The 16,768-nt window shown below is 31.1% G+C and overlaps 1 protein-coding gene across 1 annotated transcript in view; it reads right to left on the bottom strand.

Annotated features, from left to right (window-relative positions):
• RyR (Ryanodine receptor) overlaps positions 1 to 3,428 on the bottom strand; it is a 417,183-nt gene extending 413,755 nt beyond the window's left edge. Inside the window, 1 exon segment of the mRNA XM_067275817.1 lies at positions 3,127 to 3,428. Coding sequence (XP_067131918.1) covers positions 3,127 to 3,183 — 57 coding nt within the window. The 5' untranslated portion in view covers positions 3,184 to 3,428.
• Between the last annotated feature and the right edge of the window lie 13,340 nt (positions 3,429 to 16,768).

Here is a 16,768-nt window from a genome sequence, read left to right as displayed (position 1 = left end):
TTGGAAATAAATATTTTATTGCAATACAAACTAAACGAAATAAAATAAGCAATTTTTAGAAAATGAATATAATTTAAATATGGAAAATTATTTATAAAATAAGCAAATGAAAGTCTAAAAATATGTTTCTAATTTAAATTTAAATTTTGAAGAAATTCTCTTTAAGAAGTTTTTGTTATTTCAATTGTTTTAACAATGTTAAAACATTTCATAATAAAAAATTTATCATTAATATTAAAAATAGTATTTTTGTTATAAAGTAATAATTTATTTCATTTCAGCAACTGTCAAAACTGTTAATCTGAATTAAAGCTAGGAACTTTCTTTTCAAAAAATACTATTTCTTTCAAAATGTTTCTATAAACTAGTTAATTTTATATAAACGAATATCGCTTTTATCATAATTACACGCATAACGTTTCTGCAGACAACAATTCTATATTTTTAGCTATTAAACGATTATAGTATTTTATTCAGTTTTTTTGAAATAATTGAAATTGAAATTGCACTTTATTTATATTTTACAGACATTATTGGATAAATAGATTCAATATTGCTTATAAAAACATTACTGACTATTTACTTTAATCTAACTAAATTCAGAAAAATCTATTACTTTTTCCTCTTATCATGCTAACACACAAGTTCAAATATATATATACAGGTATCGTGATTTTTAAATGTTTTATGAGCTTTGTTATAATTTACGTTAAAAATTAATAAGGCAAAAATGAAAAGCTGTCGTTTGAATAAATCGAATTGAAAATATAATATTATAACATAAAAAAAATATAAAATATTAATAAAATTATCAATTTATTTAACATTTATACGATATAAATTCTGAATAAGCTCGTATGATTTGTCAAATAAAATTTAAAATATTTGTTTTCAGTATAAATAAATTATTACAGATATTTGATTTTTCATTTATATACAGTTATAATACAGTCCATATAATTTACTGTATATATCTGGAAAGATTATTTGCACGTATATACAGTAAAAATTTTTGTTATAATTAAAATACTGAAAACAAATTTCTTTATAAATAGTTTCTACATTATTAAATTATCTATTGTAGAAAGTATAAATTTGTCTTTTATTTTACCGATGAATCACAAAAAACAGTAAAATAGAAGAGAAATTCCAAAGAAAATTTCCATTAAAATAAACTTTTGTAAAACATTCGAATAAAATAAATAGTTGTATTTTATTATCTTTTCAATAAGCATGTTGATTTCCACAATTTAAATACTAAATAATATGCACTGTTTCTTGAATATATAAATATATTATTAATAATAACATGCTAAATAAATATATATATATATTTATATATACATTTCATTTTCTTTCTTCGCCCCAAATTGATATAATAATAATGAGAAATTAGATTATTGACATTAACATAAATACAAATAAAAACAGCATATTTATTTCTGTCAAAATAATAATAAATGGAATAAAAAGAATATCTTACGTCAGAAGTTTGTAAATAAAAAAATGCAAAAATTTTAATCTTTTTATAACTGTTTTTTTTTCTGTTTAAATTTATATGCTAGTAAATTCATATTTAAAAAAATACATAAAACAGAAACTGCAATAGTGATATTATGTCTGTCGTAATTCTAAAAGTGTATAAATATTCTAGGAAAATCCTTTCTAGAGAAATTTTAAAATAATTCTGGTACTAATTAGCATATTAAAATAATACATAGAAATTAATTAATGGCTAACAAATTTTGCATAAATCTAATTATTCAGGTTTCATTAATACATATAATTATAAATTTTCGCATTAAAAAATTTTAAAAATTATTAATTTATTTATACAATTATATAAGTAGAAATTTACTACTCTTGATATGAATAATAAAAATAACTCCTTTTAAAACAATAGTAGACTAAACGTTACTATATTAGCGGTTTAATAAAAAAAGTCATTTTCACCTTATTGACTTTTCATTAAACACTAGCCTCTTCTGTTACAGAAAATTTCCCTCAGAAATATTTTTTCAGTCACATAAATTTAATTAATAATATGATTTATTAAAAATTTGAGTATCAACATCATAACCGAATTTCCATTTAATTAAAAATTATCTTTCGCATAATAATTAAAACAAAACATCTTAAATCTTCATATTTAATTTTATAAATTATTAACTATTTATTGAACATTTTCAAAATTATGCTAAATTTTAAAATAATTTTTACACCCCATCTCTTTCAATTAGTGTTTTTTTTTTAATCTATTTAAATTTGGAAGAAAAAATTAAAATACAGTATTTAATTTACATTTGTTAATGAAAATACTAGTATATCTGCATAAATCGATGGTATTACCACATTAAAGTATTACTTAGAAAAACTCAACTCCAAAAAATTAGATTACACTTAATTGTAATTTTTCACTTTATTAATACGAAACGAAATAATTTATGAGATAAGTAAACAATTTTATTAATTTATATATTATCCATTTACTAAATCAAAGAATAATAATAGTAGAATTAAGATAAAATAAATTTTACTAGACAGACAAAACTCGTGTCTGTAATATTCATTTTTATTTATTTTAATTTTAATATTTGAAATAATTTTATAATCATTTTTCACTCACTCAATCGTATTTACCTTTTAAATTTAAAAATCTAATTAAATTAAAAATTCAACTTATTAAATAAAAATATAAAATGACATAACATTAAAATGATCAAATTTATATTTTAATATTTTGTGTACGAAATAGCGAAACAATTTGTTAATTAAATCTATTTTTCTCGTAGAGAATTTACATTATTCGAGACGACGTTAATTGAATTACGGTTTAATTCACGAAAGAATTTTTAAACACGTTCCACACGAAAGTTTAAAATAGTTTATAGTTTATTAAGAGTTAAATAATTTTAAAAGAATTGAGTAAATGTTTTTTGAAAAGTATTGCATTTAGAAATCGATAAGTTAAATCGTAGACCGTTTGTTACGCAACACACGATGCAAGAGAAGAAGGCCAAGTGTGTCGTCTGCTACAGTGATTAAGAAACCGTAACAGTAGTCGGGACGGTTTCGATCGGTACGGCCAAGGTATTGTATTATAATAATAATTACTGACGATCTTACCGTTCTCAAGAACGAAACATCGTCCTGTTCGGATCCTCCTTCTGCCGGATCCCCCATTTTCAATCTTTAGTGAAATCCAGCCGAAGCTGGATTCAACTGGGAATCTTCCTTATATCAAACGGTGCAGTTACGGGTTAGGCTTAGATCCGCTGTCGTCGTCGTAGTCGTCGTTTTCGTCTTTTTTTACCGTCCGATGTTCAAATACCGAACATGAAGACGGTCGTCGAGACGAATTCCGTCTTGAATCGTAGCTCGACACGAGTACGTGATAGCAAAAGTCTACGGACACTATTTTGGTTGTGGAACTTTCGCTTGCGCAGACGCTGCATTAGCGTGTTCTTGTTGGCGTTGTGCCCGGGACTGTTTGACGTTGCACGTGATCGACACCATCATATGCGGATGAGAATACTTCTCCATTCTTAGATGTTTTTTTCTCTTCCTCTTCCCCGGTCACTGATTTATCCGAATATTTAAAAATGAAATTTCGATATTAATACGAGTGTATAAATAATGGGGAAAAAAAGTAGGCTGGTGTATACGTACGCGTAAAATTGTACATAGGTCTATAATCGGACAAATGACTAAAACCTCCAATTAATCGGTTAAATTAAAAGTAGAATAAGAAAATTTTGTTAGAAAGGCAAAATATTTCTGTGTTAGTATTTAATATATGTGATTATTTTTAATATATTGTGTAACTTTGCAAAACTTTTAATATATATATGATATTTATACTATTAATTTGTAAATATTTTATTATCGATTATTTATCCGCCCATATATAATTATAATCGTGTTCCTGATAAATTAGAAATATTCGTTTAATTAGATTAAGCTGATCATATCTGTGTTAGGTTATTAGAGAATTTGATTATTTTCGCAAAATCATTTACTATATTATTACACAGATGGAGGTGAAGTATGTTCAAGTTTCGTTAATTTTATCATGTACAAGTGAAGCTTTTTGATAAAGTTAAGTAGAGAAACTTCTAGAATTCCTTCAAGGCGGAACAGAGTTATTTTAGCACGCATCAGATGACACAATAAATGACTAAGTGTAGAATGTTTTAGAATAGGCCAACTGCATTTCTTTTTTAGTTCAGGACAATAAAAAACGTAAAGATTTAAACCAAGTGAAGTTTAAAACATGTAAATAAAATTAATATTTAATCCGATTTTTTTAAAAAAATCTGCTTAAGTTTAATAAAATAATTTAAAATTTTGAAATATATATATTTCAAAATTTTAAATTATATATAATATTATAAATTAATAATATTAATATATATTAAATATTAAATATAATATTATCTAATTATAAATAATAATTAAATAATACTAATAATAAATTATATATATATAATTATTATTATATATATATATAATTTTAAATATATATTATTAATAAATAAACTTTTAATTATATTTAATTTTTAAATTGTTTAAATTAAATTTTAATAATTATAAATTTCATTTTACTTTTTAATAAAATGACTTATATTTTAATTAGGTGAAATTTTCAATAAAGAGTAATTAAATCTAATCTTTTATTAAATTTAATCATTCTTCCAATCATCTATTGAATAAAAACACAATCGAATTAATATGGCGTAATAGAATTTTCAATATTTGTGAAGAGATTCTTTCGAGATCGATCTGGATGCAAATGAGTCAACAACCTTTGTGGAGATTATTTTCATCCAATATTACGATAGTGACGATAATAAAAGAAAAAGTAAAATAATAAGATAATAAGAGTCGTGGCATATGATGACTATTAGACAGACAGAGATTAGAGGTGCCAAATAAGCTGAGCTACAGCTCAGGATCTTGCTTAGCTTTCAGGAATCCAGAATTGCTCAGAGTTCAGCTCCTAGATCCAGACTAAATTCACAGCTCGGCTCTGTATTTCCAAATAGTTAAGCTCAACTGAGCTTTGTCGAACTTTAACGAAGATACAAGTTAATCGATTATTGCAAGTGAACTTCAGTTAAGAAAAAAATCAAAGATGTTACATTACTAAGCTAGTACTCATATAGATAACTCGTTTATTAATGTGATTCAATATAAGGAGACATTATTAAATTAGATGTTTGGATATGATAAATTTATTTAAAAAATTGATATTATTCAAATTGATTACGAGCAATTATTTGTTGTGACATTTTCACAATGCTCTCAATGTTAGTAGTGTTTTGCCCTATACAGTACATCATACTTTTCCTGTTAACAATGGAGTCATGCCGGTCATTTATCTAACTTCGTTCAGGAGAAAATTTTTTAATTGAAATAACGTATGTAATTAATCGGGGTCTTCCGCTCCTAAGCTTTCTATATCTTGTCTGGACTTTTATCTAACTCCATTCTCGAGATTAAGGTAGGAGAGATGCACAGACGGGCGCAAGTGGGAATATACAGGTCTACAATTTTTGAAAATTACAGCGCAATAAGAAAAATAATCCTGATGAATTTTTTGTTGTAATAAATGCAGGGTATGGCAGCGGAGTAAATTAAAAAGGGAACTGCTTGGTTGGAATAGAGAGTTTAAATCTACGCTGTATAGAGAACACATACCAAAAAAAAAAAAAAAAACAACGAAAGGAGATAAGGTACAAAGTACAAGAATCTTCTTCTATAAACAAAGATCTAGACGTCACCTGGAATGCCCCTAGAAGAGTGTCATGACACTCTCACCAACACTTTCCCTCATTCCAGTGGGTGCTTACTAGATTATAGACCAAGATGTAATAATAAATTCGACCTTGATGCATGACTTATAAGATCGAATTTGTATTTAAAAATCTCAGTCTATTAGTATGTTTCGGATAGTGTAAGCCTTTTGTTAAAAGATCGGCAGGCATCTTATCTGTTGAAATAAATGTGATGTCTATTCTTCTTCGTTCAACGCATTCACGCACGAAATGATGTCTTATGTCTATGTGCTTGCTTCGCGAGTGAAACATTGGATTTCGAGCAAGTAATTGTACCCCTTGATTATCGCAATAAATTGTAAATTTGGATTTATTGCTTTTTGAGAGTTCATCAAAAAATTCTAGTAGGTGTAGAGCTTCTTTCGTGGCGTCTGATAGTGTCATCTATTCGGCCTCCGTGCTCGATAAGGCAACCGTGCGTTGTTCTCTTGATTCCCATGAGATTGGTCCACCAGCGAGCTTAAAAATGTATCCCGAGAAGGAACGGCGATCGTCTGTCGAAGCTCCCCAGTCAGAGTCTGAGAATCCTGTAAGTGGCTCTCCGGTTATCTCGAACGTCAGGCCATGATTGATCGTCCCTCTTAGATATCGAAGGATACATTTCGCTGCAGTCCAGTGTGTTTGGTCATGTTGGGTGTTATACTGGCTCAGTTTGCTTACTGCATGTGCGATGTCTGGCCTAGTACAAATAAAAAGATAAAGAAGACAACCAATTGGTTTTTGAAATGGAAATTGCTTCATTTCTTGGAGTTTGGGTCAAGAGGAGTTGCGACTAGTTTCGATTTTTCCATCGAGAAACGTTTCAAGATTTCCTCGGTATAACTCTTTTGGTACATTTGGACAACTTTGTGGACATTTGGACATAAGAGTCCTCTTTAGGTTGGCCTTTTAGATTTTGTCACGTGTGGCAATGATGAGGTCGTCGACATTAGATGATGACAAAGGTTAAGTTGTTCTGTTCATTTCGAACATAGACGTAAGGGTCAAAGTTTAATTAAGCCTAGTTGCTTGAGTTTATCATCCAATCGTTTATACCATAGGCGACTTGCTTGTCGTAGACCGTAGAGGGCCTTTTTAAGTTGACAGACTTTGTTGTCCTTTTGGATAGACTGCAGCATTGTTCTGCTTTGAATTGAGTCTGTCCCGTTGAGTTCTTAATTTTATCTTCTAGGATTATTTTGATTTGGTCCGGCAGTTGCATTGAAAATCTGGTCTATGTTTCTATTAAGGAACGCTGTTTTCACATCCAATTGGTCGATGAGTAAATATTGTTTGGCAGCAATGGCGAGTACAGTTCGAATAGAGTTGATCCTTGCAACTGGTGCAAAGGTTTCATGGAAGTCGATTCCAGGGCGTTGAGTGTAACCTTTTTCTCCAATCTCTCCTTTCGTCTTTCAAGAGTGCCATTAGCATTGTATTTGTTGCGAAAAACGATACGGCAACCTGCAATGTCTCTGTCATGAGGGCGGTTGGTGATGCGACATGTATCGTTTACGATGATGGAGATGAACTCACTTCTGATTGCGTCTCTCCATTCTTGATCAAGTGAGCTTGAGAGGGCATCCTTGACGGAGATCTCAGTGTTGAATGCCATTTCCTGGATGATAGAAGCAAATCTAGTTGTATCGTTCCTTTGTTGGACATTTTCTCGGTTTAGTTCCTCATTCTATAAATGTGGTCCTTCGGTTTGGTATTGCGAAATGAACTTGGCCATCGTCATGTTAAAACGTTTGCGAGGTCTACCTTTTAAGCTAGATTTGATTAGGCCTGGGCGACCTGGACCCCTCCTTAATTCGCTATCCCTGAAGATTTTATTTTTATCGTCGTCTTGTTGGATGGTGTGACGGATGTTCTCTTCCCCTTGTTTAATGGTTAGGGATGGGGGTTTAGTTAAATCAGTGCCTCTAGAAGGTTCTTTACTTATTTAAAGAAGTTCAGTATATCGCTTTTTTGCGGAGAAATCGTATTTCACACCATCGAGATGAAGACAGCAAAATATCTAGCGCCTGACATAGATTGAATTCGAGTCAGACCGCAGATATCAGTGTGTACGATTTTAAGTATACAGTAGAGCATCGATTATCCGACTCAATATCCGACTCAATTGGGGACTGGGGTTGGTCGGATAACTGAAAAGTCGGATAACCGAAAAGTATGAAAAAATACATTATTAGTATAGTGTATTAGGCCTGGTTTAAATACTAGCCTTCCTTTCATGGTCGAGCCAGTGCTGCCAGCTAAAACATGCAAAAATTTAACAAAAAATAATATTAAAGTAGCCAAGACATAACCAAATATTGTAGCACCACATCACTAGCGGACATTTGAATTTGCCGACTAGAACGCGGTCGGTTAACCGATAAGTCGGTTAATCGGGGGTCGGATAATCGATGCTCTACTGCATTTGTAGTTCGTCGGTTGCCTGCTGAGGGAAATGGATTTTGCACCATTTTTGCTCTGAGGCATGTCTCAACGGAGATAATCGATCACCGGATGGGATTCGAATTCCAAGACGTAACAAGATCATCTTTAGGCTCTTTTGATTAAGATGACCTAGGTGTTTATCCAATCCATTAGTATTCCATTTACGAATATGGTAGAATTCGTTCACTCGATCAGCAGTAGCAACAACGTTGTCGTTTCGGTCGACGATAAATGCAACTTGTTTCCAAAATGAAATTTCATAGCCTTTATCACAAATCTTACAGACATGAGATATGTTCGAAGGTCTGGAACCAGAAGAGTGTCAGATAAGTTAAATACTCGTCCTGCTGATTCATCGCCGAGTGCTAATTGCACTGAGCCGATTCCTTCGATCGTCGTAATGTTTTCTTTGCTGGCTAGGTTCAAGGTTCGTCCGTCAGGCTTGATTTCTGTGAAATCAACTCGATTAGCACACATGTGGAAAGATGCGCCACTGTCGAGACACCATTTATCCTATTTCCAACATTTAAAAATAATTTAGTTACAGCGAGCATCAACATTGATCAAATGGCGATCAAAAACTTTCACAGGTTAAATGTGATCCAAAATATATTTACATAGTTGTCCTGACATTTTTTTAAATCAAGTGATCCAAAATAGTTTGTGTTTCACGAATATAATCTATAAAAAGACTCAAAAACTATCTGAAGTGAATGTATTTTGTTTATTATTTAATTTAAAAAGTTTAATCTTTGACTTATCGGTGGGGAAATCACAAGTTAAGACGTCATTCTGTAATGTGAGAGAATTAGAATCGTTCCTTACTCTGGCAATTTTTTTTTTTTTTTTTTTGTGATTATAATGATAGCTTTCATTAAATATAAGATTTTTCCTTAAAGGGCAAAAGTAAGATGATCTGTTACACATCCGATACGATCCCAATTCAAAAAAGAAAAAAAAGTTCCCATCAACACGATAAATTGTAGATCGATATTTTCCAAGTATTATTCATAATTTTATGATCACTATTCTCTAATCTCTATCACTGATTGCGAGTAATAAATATTAATTACAAAAATACAATAGACCGATATTTTTATTTAAAATTTTAATATACATTTTTAAATCCGACTTTTTTAATTTTTAAAATTAATTTTTAAAGAAAATCCGATTTTGCTTGATTGCATTAGCTCTCAATATACTATATTGCCTGATAACATTTAGTTTTCAATAAGAGTGAATCACGTGACTTTCGGTCCAGACCGAAGTTCGTATATAGTTAATCGGGACCTCCTGCCGTCACGTGATTCAATTCAAAAAGTTTCCTCCAGAACGGAGTTAGACAAATGACTGGCATGATTCTTTTGTTAACAGGAAAGTATGATGTAAAGAGGAAAGACACTAAAATCCCAGAGCATATATTTTAAATTAAATAAATTAAAATATGATTAAAATTTGCAGCTCGGCATTGTGGCGACATCATAATAAACAATTGCTCATTGGAATTCTATATAAGTTTTATAACAAAAATCCTGTATTCGTCTCTTATTACTTGCTGCATCGTTGCGATATGGCTTGGCCATGGCTCATGCAAAACAACTATTTAAAAAAACTCGTTGCTGGATTAAAAAATCCAGCAACGAGCTGCGTAACTATTCCGACAAAAAACATTTAAAATTGCGTGTGACGACATCTATTACGAGATTTTTATTTTAAAAAATTTTTTTTATATTACAGTATTAATAATTATAAAATGGCAAAAAGCTTAATTTTGAAGCTAGAGATGAGTTTTATAAAATATTTCAAATGCTAATAACAAGTAAAATCTTCATTAAGTCCCGACCTCACTCGAGATATGAAAAGTGACCCCCCTCCTTCTCAACCTTTAACCATTAAAATACAATAGCATCATTCTCCCCTAATATACAAATTTTCCTGCAAAATTTCAAAAATTTTCGACAAAAAGCACGGGAGCATATTAAGCTTCAAAGTGGACAAATAAAATCGTACTTCCCACATACATATCAAATACTAACATCCATACATATAGAAAAAAAAACCATCTGATTTTTTTTTCATTTTTTGACATTTCAAGATCTTGGGTCCAAAAATGTAAAAATCTTGGAAGTTTAGTTTCTGTGCGATCGTCATATTTTCCCCCTGTTATGTATATATAACAGCCAGGAGAATAAAACTTTGTTCCTGGAAATACATTCACAATGCATACACGTTCGTGATAATCAAAGAATATTGGCTGATCGAATGGCTGAGGGAAAGATTTGAATTAAGAAATTGAGAAAATAAAAATTGACATTTTTGTTAACAGAGATTTTGCAGAAACCAAAAGAAGCAAAAATGTAAACATTCGCAACAATTTTTCGAATTTTGTTTTCCTTCCAAATTCCTGTACATTTTTTTTTTTTTTTTTATTATTAATTCGGTTTTTGTGCCTAAAATGCCTATTGGATAAGGTGACCTTGGCATACACAAGTTCATACACAGGTTGTGCATCCAACCTTCCCGGATGTCCCCGTGATGTGGTAACGCTCGTAATTTCTTTTTAATCTATATAATATCCGTAGTCCAAAACATAGGTTAGAAGAAATCAAATATTTTTAATTAATATTTTCTGAAGTTTCGTATATTTAAGTGGTTAGTTTTTTACCGATTTGGAGACTCATTATAGTTGTTGCAGTGGAAACATTACCTTCATAAAAGATATGTAATATTCATAATGTTTCTGTTTAATTTGATGATGGTTAGATTATATACACTTTTCTTTATTATGATTTTCTGTAATGTTATCTGTTTATGCAAAGTCAATGTTTCACGATTCTAATTTTCAAGTACTTATTACAGATACCAATTGATATTACCGCCATATTAATCACTATTTTTTAATACACTTTAGAATTTAAATAACAATATTATGTTTAATCATCAACTGAAGAAAGGAGTTTTGTAATGGAAAAGTTGATTATCCCATCACACATTATGCAATTTACTCGAACGAATAAAATTCATATCAATTGTAATTATCAGTACAAACTTTCGATGCAACAACTACATAAGATCAAATCGAATATTAACGAAAATCCCATATTTTTGACGACTAACATTTCTGTCGCAAAACTTCTACCAAAAATCGATTATAAACATACCAAAGCACACAAGAAACAGATCATCGAACATAAACCTTTATACATTTATTTATTTTTAATCTATAAATGTGAACCACAGTAGAGAGTAGGGAGGGAAAATACAACCTCTTATTACCACTTCTCCAACGGGAAAGGTAAAGTAACGTGAAGTACTGTACGTCTGTGTGGTTGCGAATTTTTTGTCATTTGGAGGAGCCGGACACATAAATTAACCTCATTTTGTTTTTTTCTCAGAAACTAATACATCCAATAGCTCTTGAAACATCGTTCATTTCACGTTCATCGTTTGAAAGGTTTCAATCCATACATGATAAATTTCAGCATTTGTGATAAAAAAAATTAAAAATTCAACATTTAAAATTCCAGAATCGGTCTGAGTTATTATCTTTTAGCTACGCAAATGCTTATACATTTCAAACTCGAAAATCTCCGAAAACTTGATCCGAATCGTTTCTTTATAAGAACGTCATCAACATAGATAATCTAATGTAATATCCTTATAATCTAATAGATTTTTCTGTTATGTAATACTCAATGAAACATTTCGATTTATAAACTCTCCATTAGAGCTATTAGGCTACACAGTATTACAGAGTATGTTTTTCCAAATGAACTAACGAAATCAACCGTGTATTTCTGTTACCAGCATCGTATATCGACGTCCTCGAAGAGGATTTTCAAGGTCTTTTAGCAGCCAAAATATTGATCACCGATGACAAAATATCGATCTCCGAGAAGAGATCGATACTCTGTCATTTACACATATTTTAACGAAATAAACACTTAATATCTAATTAGAAGAAAAAAGACGCAAATTTTAGACTCTTCTAAAAAATATTAATAAATATTTAAGAGTTGGGTAATATAATTTGCAAAAATGTAAAGTGTATGGAATAGTTTCGCGGAGTGTGTTATGTATCGTGACGGTTTGAGGTAAGTTTATAAATTTACAATAAAAGTTTAAAAGATAATAATGTATTCAAAAAATATCAAATTAAATGCTTCATTTCTATTACATTACGTTACATTTTTCAAATATTATAGGCCTATACACGCACTTACAAAAGTTCGAAGAAATAGATGTTAAAACGCATTGAAATCTCCTTATTAATAATGTGTATAATTTAAGATTTTATTAACACTAACTCCCCCTTTATCTCGAAAACTAAGCCTTTTGGAACACCAGCTTTCTTCCTAATTATACTTATTTTTTGATGTTAATTAAATTATTGATGTTAAATTAATTTGATGTTTGATGTAAGTAAACTAAGTTAAATAAATATATAAGGTGTTTCCTGTGTATTTATTTAACTTAATTTATTTACATTTGTTTATTTTCGACAAATTGATAAGAATTGGATCTTCTAATCTTTAAGATAATCTTAAAGCTTTTTGGAAAACTTGATCAAATAGGCCTGTAAATTATAATTCAAAATTTAATGTTTCTGTGAACAAATAAAACACAGACACAGTTTCGATCACTTTGAGATAATACGGTCGTTTTATAAAATAGATTATGTTTCTGTAATTTTAAAGATTGTATTTGAAGTTTTATATATTTATTTTTTACACACACTATAAAGAATAATGCATGTAACTTAAATAGGTTTTTGTCAAATTGAAGTTTTAAAAAGGCTGGCAAGAGCTCTAGTTCGACTTTTCCGGTACTTGAACCATTACGATGTCAGATAATTTTCAATTATACTAGAATATAAGATTTAAATAACAACAAAGCTTAAAAGTAGTAATTTTGTTGAATTATGATAAAAATTTCTATTTAAAAAATACTTAAGTTTAAAAAACGCTAAACACTAAAATTTAAAATTGTATGTGGTGCCATCTGTTACGAGATGTTATTAAAAAACTTTTATATTATTAACTATTATAAAAAGGCAAAAAGACTTAATTTTGAAGGTAGAGATGAGCTTTTAAAATACGAACGAACAATTGTTTATTATGATATCGTCACAATGCCAGGCTGCAATTTTTAATCATATTTTTAATTTATTTAATTTAAAATATATGCTCTCCACTAAGGTTTCTCAAACGGGATTCCGGGATCTCGGTCGTTTTTTTAACCCGGGAAATATCCTGGGAAATTTTTCTTATCCCGGGAAATCCTGCAAATTTTTAAAAATTCACTTTTTTCTTATTTTATGTTAAGGTTGAGGAAATTTTGCAAATAGAAAGTATAATTAACTCATAAACTGTCAGAATACATTTGTATTTATTAATTTTAAACCTACTTATTACTTTTTTTTTAACTTTTGTTCGTTATGGCAGGTCACAAATGGTCAATAATCAATACGTAGCTTATTTGTGGCAGGACTCTCAAAATTCTTTACCAGTAATATCTGGAATAATTGTGCTTATGCTGTCTAATTATTACTTATGGCTGTGGCACGTGGGGCATGGCCACGCATAAAGTTCATCAAAATAGGAAGCTGATAGCATCACAGAGACGTGCACTATTACTCATTACTAGGGCTTTCCGGACCACAAGCAACAGGTGTCTACAAGTGCTGGCAAGAAAACAGCCAATTGACTTCACTATATTGCAAAGGCAAAAGTATTATCACTTAAAATCGGGCAGGAACGACAGACGACCTCCCGTTTGCTAAGGCACGGTGATATAGAGTGGCCTTCGCCCTTTCGAGGGTCCCTACCACCAAATGAGACTATCAACTGTGGTTTTACTACCCCTACCAATGCGTATCTTCACATATATACAGATGGGTCAAGAATGGATAACTCTACTGGGTGTAGTTTCGTCGTTTATAATGGTGACGATGAAATTTATCATCAGAAATACAGATTACACAATGATTGCAGTGTCTTTCAAGCGGAGATGTTTGCGATTAGCTCTGCGATTGACTACACCATTCAGAATTACAACAATATCTCCGTTGAGATACACACCGATTCTCTGTCCTCTTACAACTTATTAAGAAGTACACGCCTGCATCCAATGGCTGAAAGGATCCGGAATTCGCTTAAGACGACCAATTGTGAATTCAGTATTACTTGGATTAGATCCCATCAAGGGGTTGTCGGAAATGATAGAGCAGACTTGTTGGCAAAGGAGGCCACCAATGACGAGACTCTCCCAATATCTTATGATGTGCTTAGCCAGCGGACGCTTCGTCGATTGCTTTGGACCGACTCGCTTCAAGATTGGCAGGCCCGTTGGGACTACTATGCCCATCACACTGCTTACAACTTTATTCCTGACTTGCATCATTTTCTTGACAACAAGTGGTACCATCCAAACTATTATATCAGCCAAATCTTGACAAACCATGGTAAATATGCGGCATACCTTGCCCGTTTTACTCACAGGCCTTCTAACTTGTGTCAGATCTGCCAGGTGGAGGATGGTGCGATCCACTATCTTTTTCACTGCATCATGTTCGACAGGGATAGGCTTGATCTAAAGCTCTTGCTGCAAGAGGCAGGGATCGGTTGGCCGTGCCACCCATCGGATATTTGGCATAGCGAGGATGTTTATAACGCCTTTCAAAGGCTGGCTAAACATATAAATCATGTTACTCATAATACTATCTTCAACTGATTTACTCGGAACTGGATGTGCCTCTCGGTTGTCTGTTTGTAATCACTCGCGCAAACCTTTGTCGTGTAACAATTGTTATTTGTATCCCTTGGAACTCAGCATGTCTGCTTTCCTCTGCTGTATCCCTCACGGGTATTTCTTATGACATGATTGTCACGGTAATCTGTGTGAAAACAACGGTACATTTGTAGTCTCACTGGCATGTTCGCAGAAATGTGCTTTTTATATATTGTATTTTATTCTTGATATGTATTAGTATGTATTATATGTATATGTATATCTTAGTATGTATGTATTAGTAGGTAGTATGTATTATATGTATTGTATGTATAAGTGCTTGTTTGCACGCTATATATGTGTCGGGTCTGGACAGTTGCTACGCTGGGCCCTTTATTTTAGGTTCATGTTTGTTTTGTGCTTGTGTATGTGCTATTATGTACAGTACTTGTTGGATTATCCCCAATGGGTGGTCTAGCAGCTATGTACTAACTGTCTGTATCTGTTAATGTTGTCACACGGTTAAAGTTACTCAATGTATGCACTCATTTGCATCTATTTTTACACTCTAGCTTATGTATTCTGGTTTATACTTATATTTACTGTATATGTATGATTAATTGTTTGTTTTGCGGAACCAGGTAATGTACATTTTGTTTGTACCTAATAAAAACATTGATTGATTGATTGATTGATTGCTTATGCTGTCTTAATTTTTAAACATGCCCAGTAGCTTCAATAACTGCTTAACGCCAAGCTGTGCAAATTGGGCAAGGATACAAACGAGTACGAAGTCTGCAAGTATAAGTTTCTCATCGTAACCTGATTATTAAAGACAAACAAACTGCCGAATTATTGGGCTACGATGTTTCTATTAAAGCAGTCGAAGTAGACAAATCAAGAATACTAGAGAACAAAATAAGTACTACAAACTAGAAATCTTTCAGGATACAGGTGAAAAATGCATAATATTTGTCTTCTCTTAAATACATTAAACATGATTCCAATCACATCAATTGAATCGGAAAAGGCATTCTCGGTAGCAAGACTTGTCATTACTAAAATAAGAATTAGATTGAGTGATCGGAGTATTGACGATCTTTGCTTTTTAAAATCTTATAAAAATTTACAATATTTTGTATTATATTTTATTTAAAAAATCAAAAATTACCTTCTAAGTTAGAAGTTTGATCTAAGTTCATTTTTTTTAATTTTCAACTCAATTCAAAGGCATTTTTGTTGTTGTCGTATGCAGTTTCCAGCAAACTTTAATAAATTCTTTCTATTTGTAAAAATTTCTACGTAATTCAAAGGTAATTTTTAATATATATCTTACACAGCATTATTAATATGATTTTGGAGGTTACAGAACGTATTAAATTACTTTAAAAAACGAAAAATACTTAAATCATTTGATTTCATGACATTTTGTATATCTTAAAAATAATTAATTTTGTCCCGGGATTTCCCGGGATCCCGGGAAACAGTTCACTTTTATCCCGGGATTCCGGGACAAGCAAAAGACGGGGAAATGAGAAACCCTACTCTCCACCTCAAATTAGTAGTGGCTTTCCCCTGTACAGTACATTATACTTTTCCTTTAACAATAGAGTCATGCCAGTCATCTATTAACTGCTTTCAGAGGAAAATATTTGAATTGAAATAACCTGACTTCCGGTTTGCATGGACGTTCTTATATAGTTAATCAGTTAATCGGGGCCTCCTGCTCCTAAGGTTTCTATATCTGGTCTCGGATTTCATCTATGTAACTGGTCTCA

This window comes from Centruroides vittatus, unplaced genomic scaffold (assembly GCF_030686945.1).
Source record: "Centruroides vittatus isolate TY-2023 unplaced genomic scaffold, ASM3068694v2 contig_1158, whole genome shotgun sequence".
NCBI classification, from domain to species: Eukaryota; Metazoa; Arthropoda; class Arachnida; order Scorpiones; family Buthidae; genus Centruroides; species Centruroides vittatus.
The sequence above is the reverse complement of the archived record's forward strand: the minus strand, read 5'-3'. Positions and strand labels throughout refer to the sequence as shown.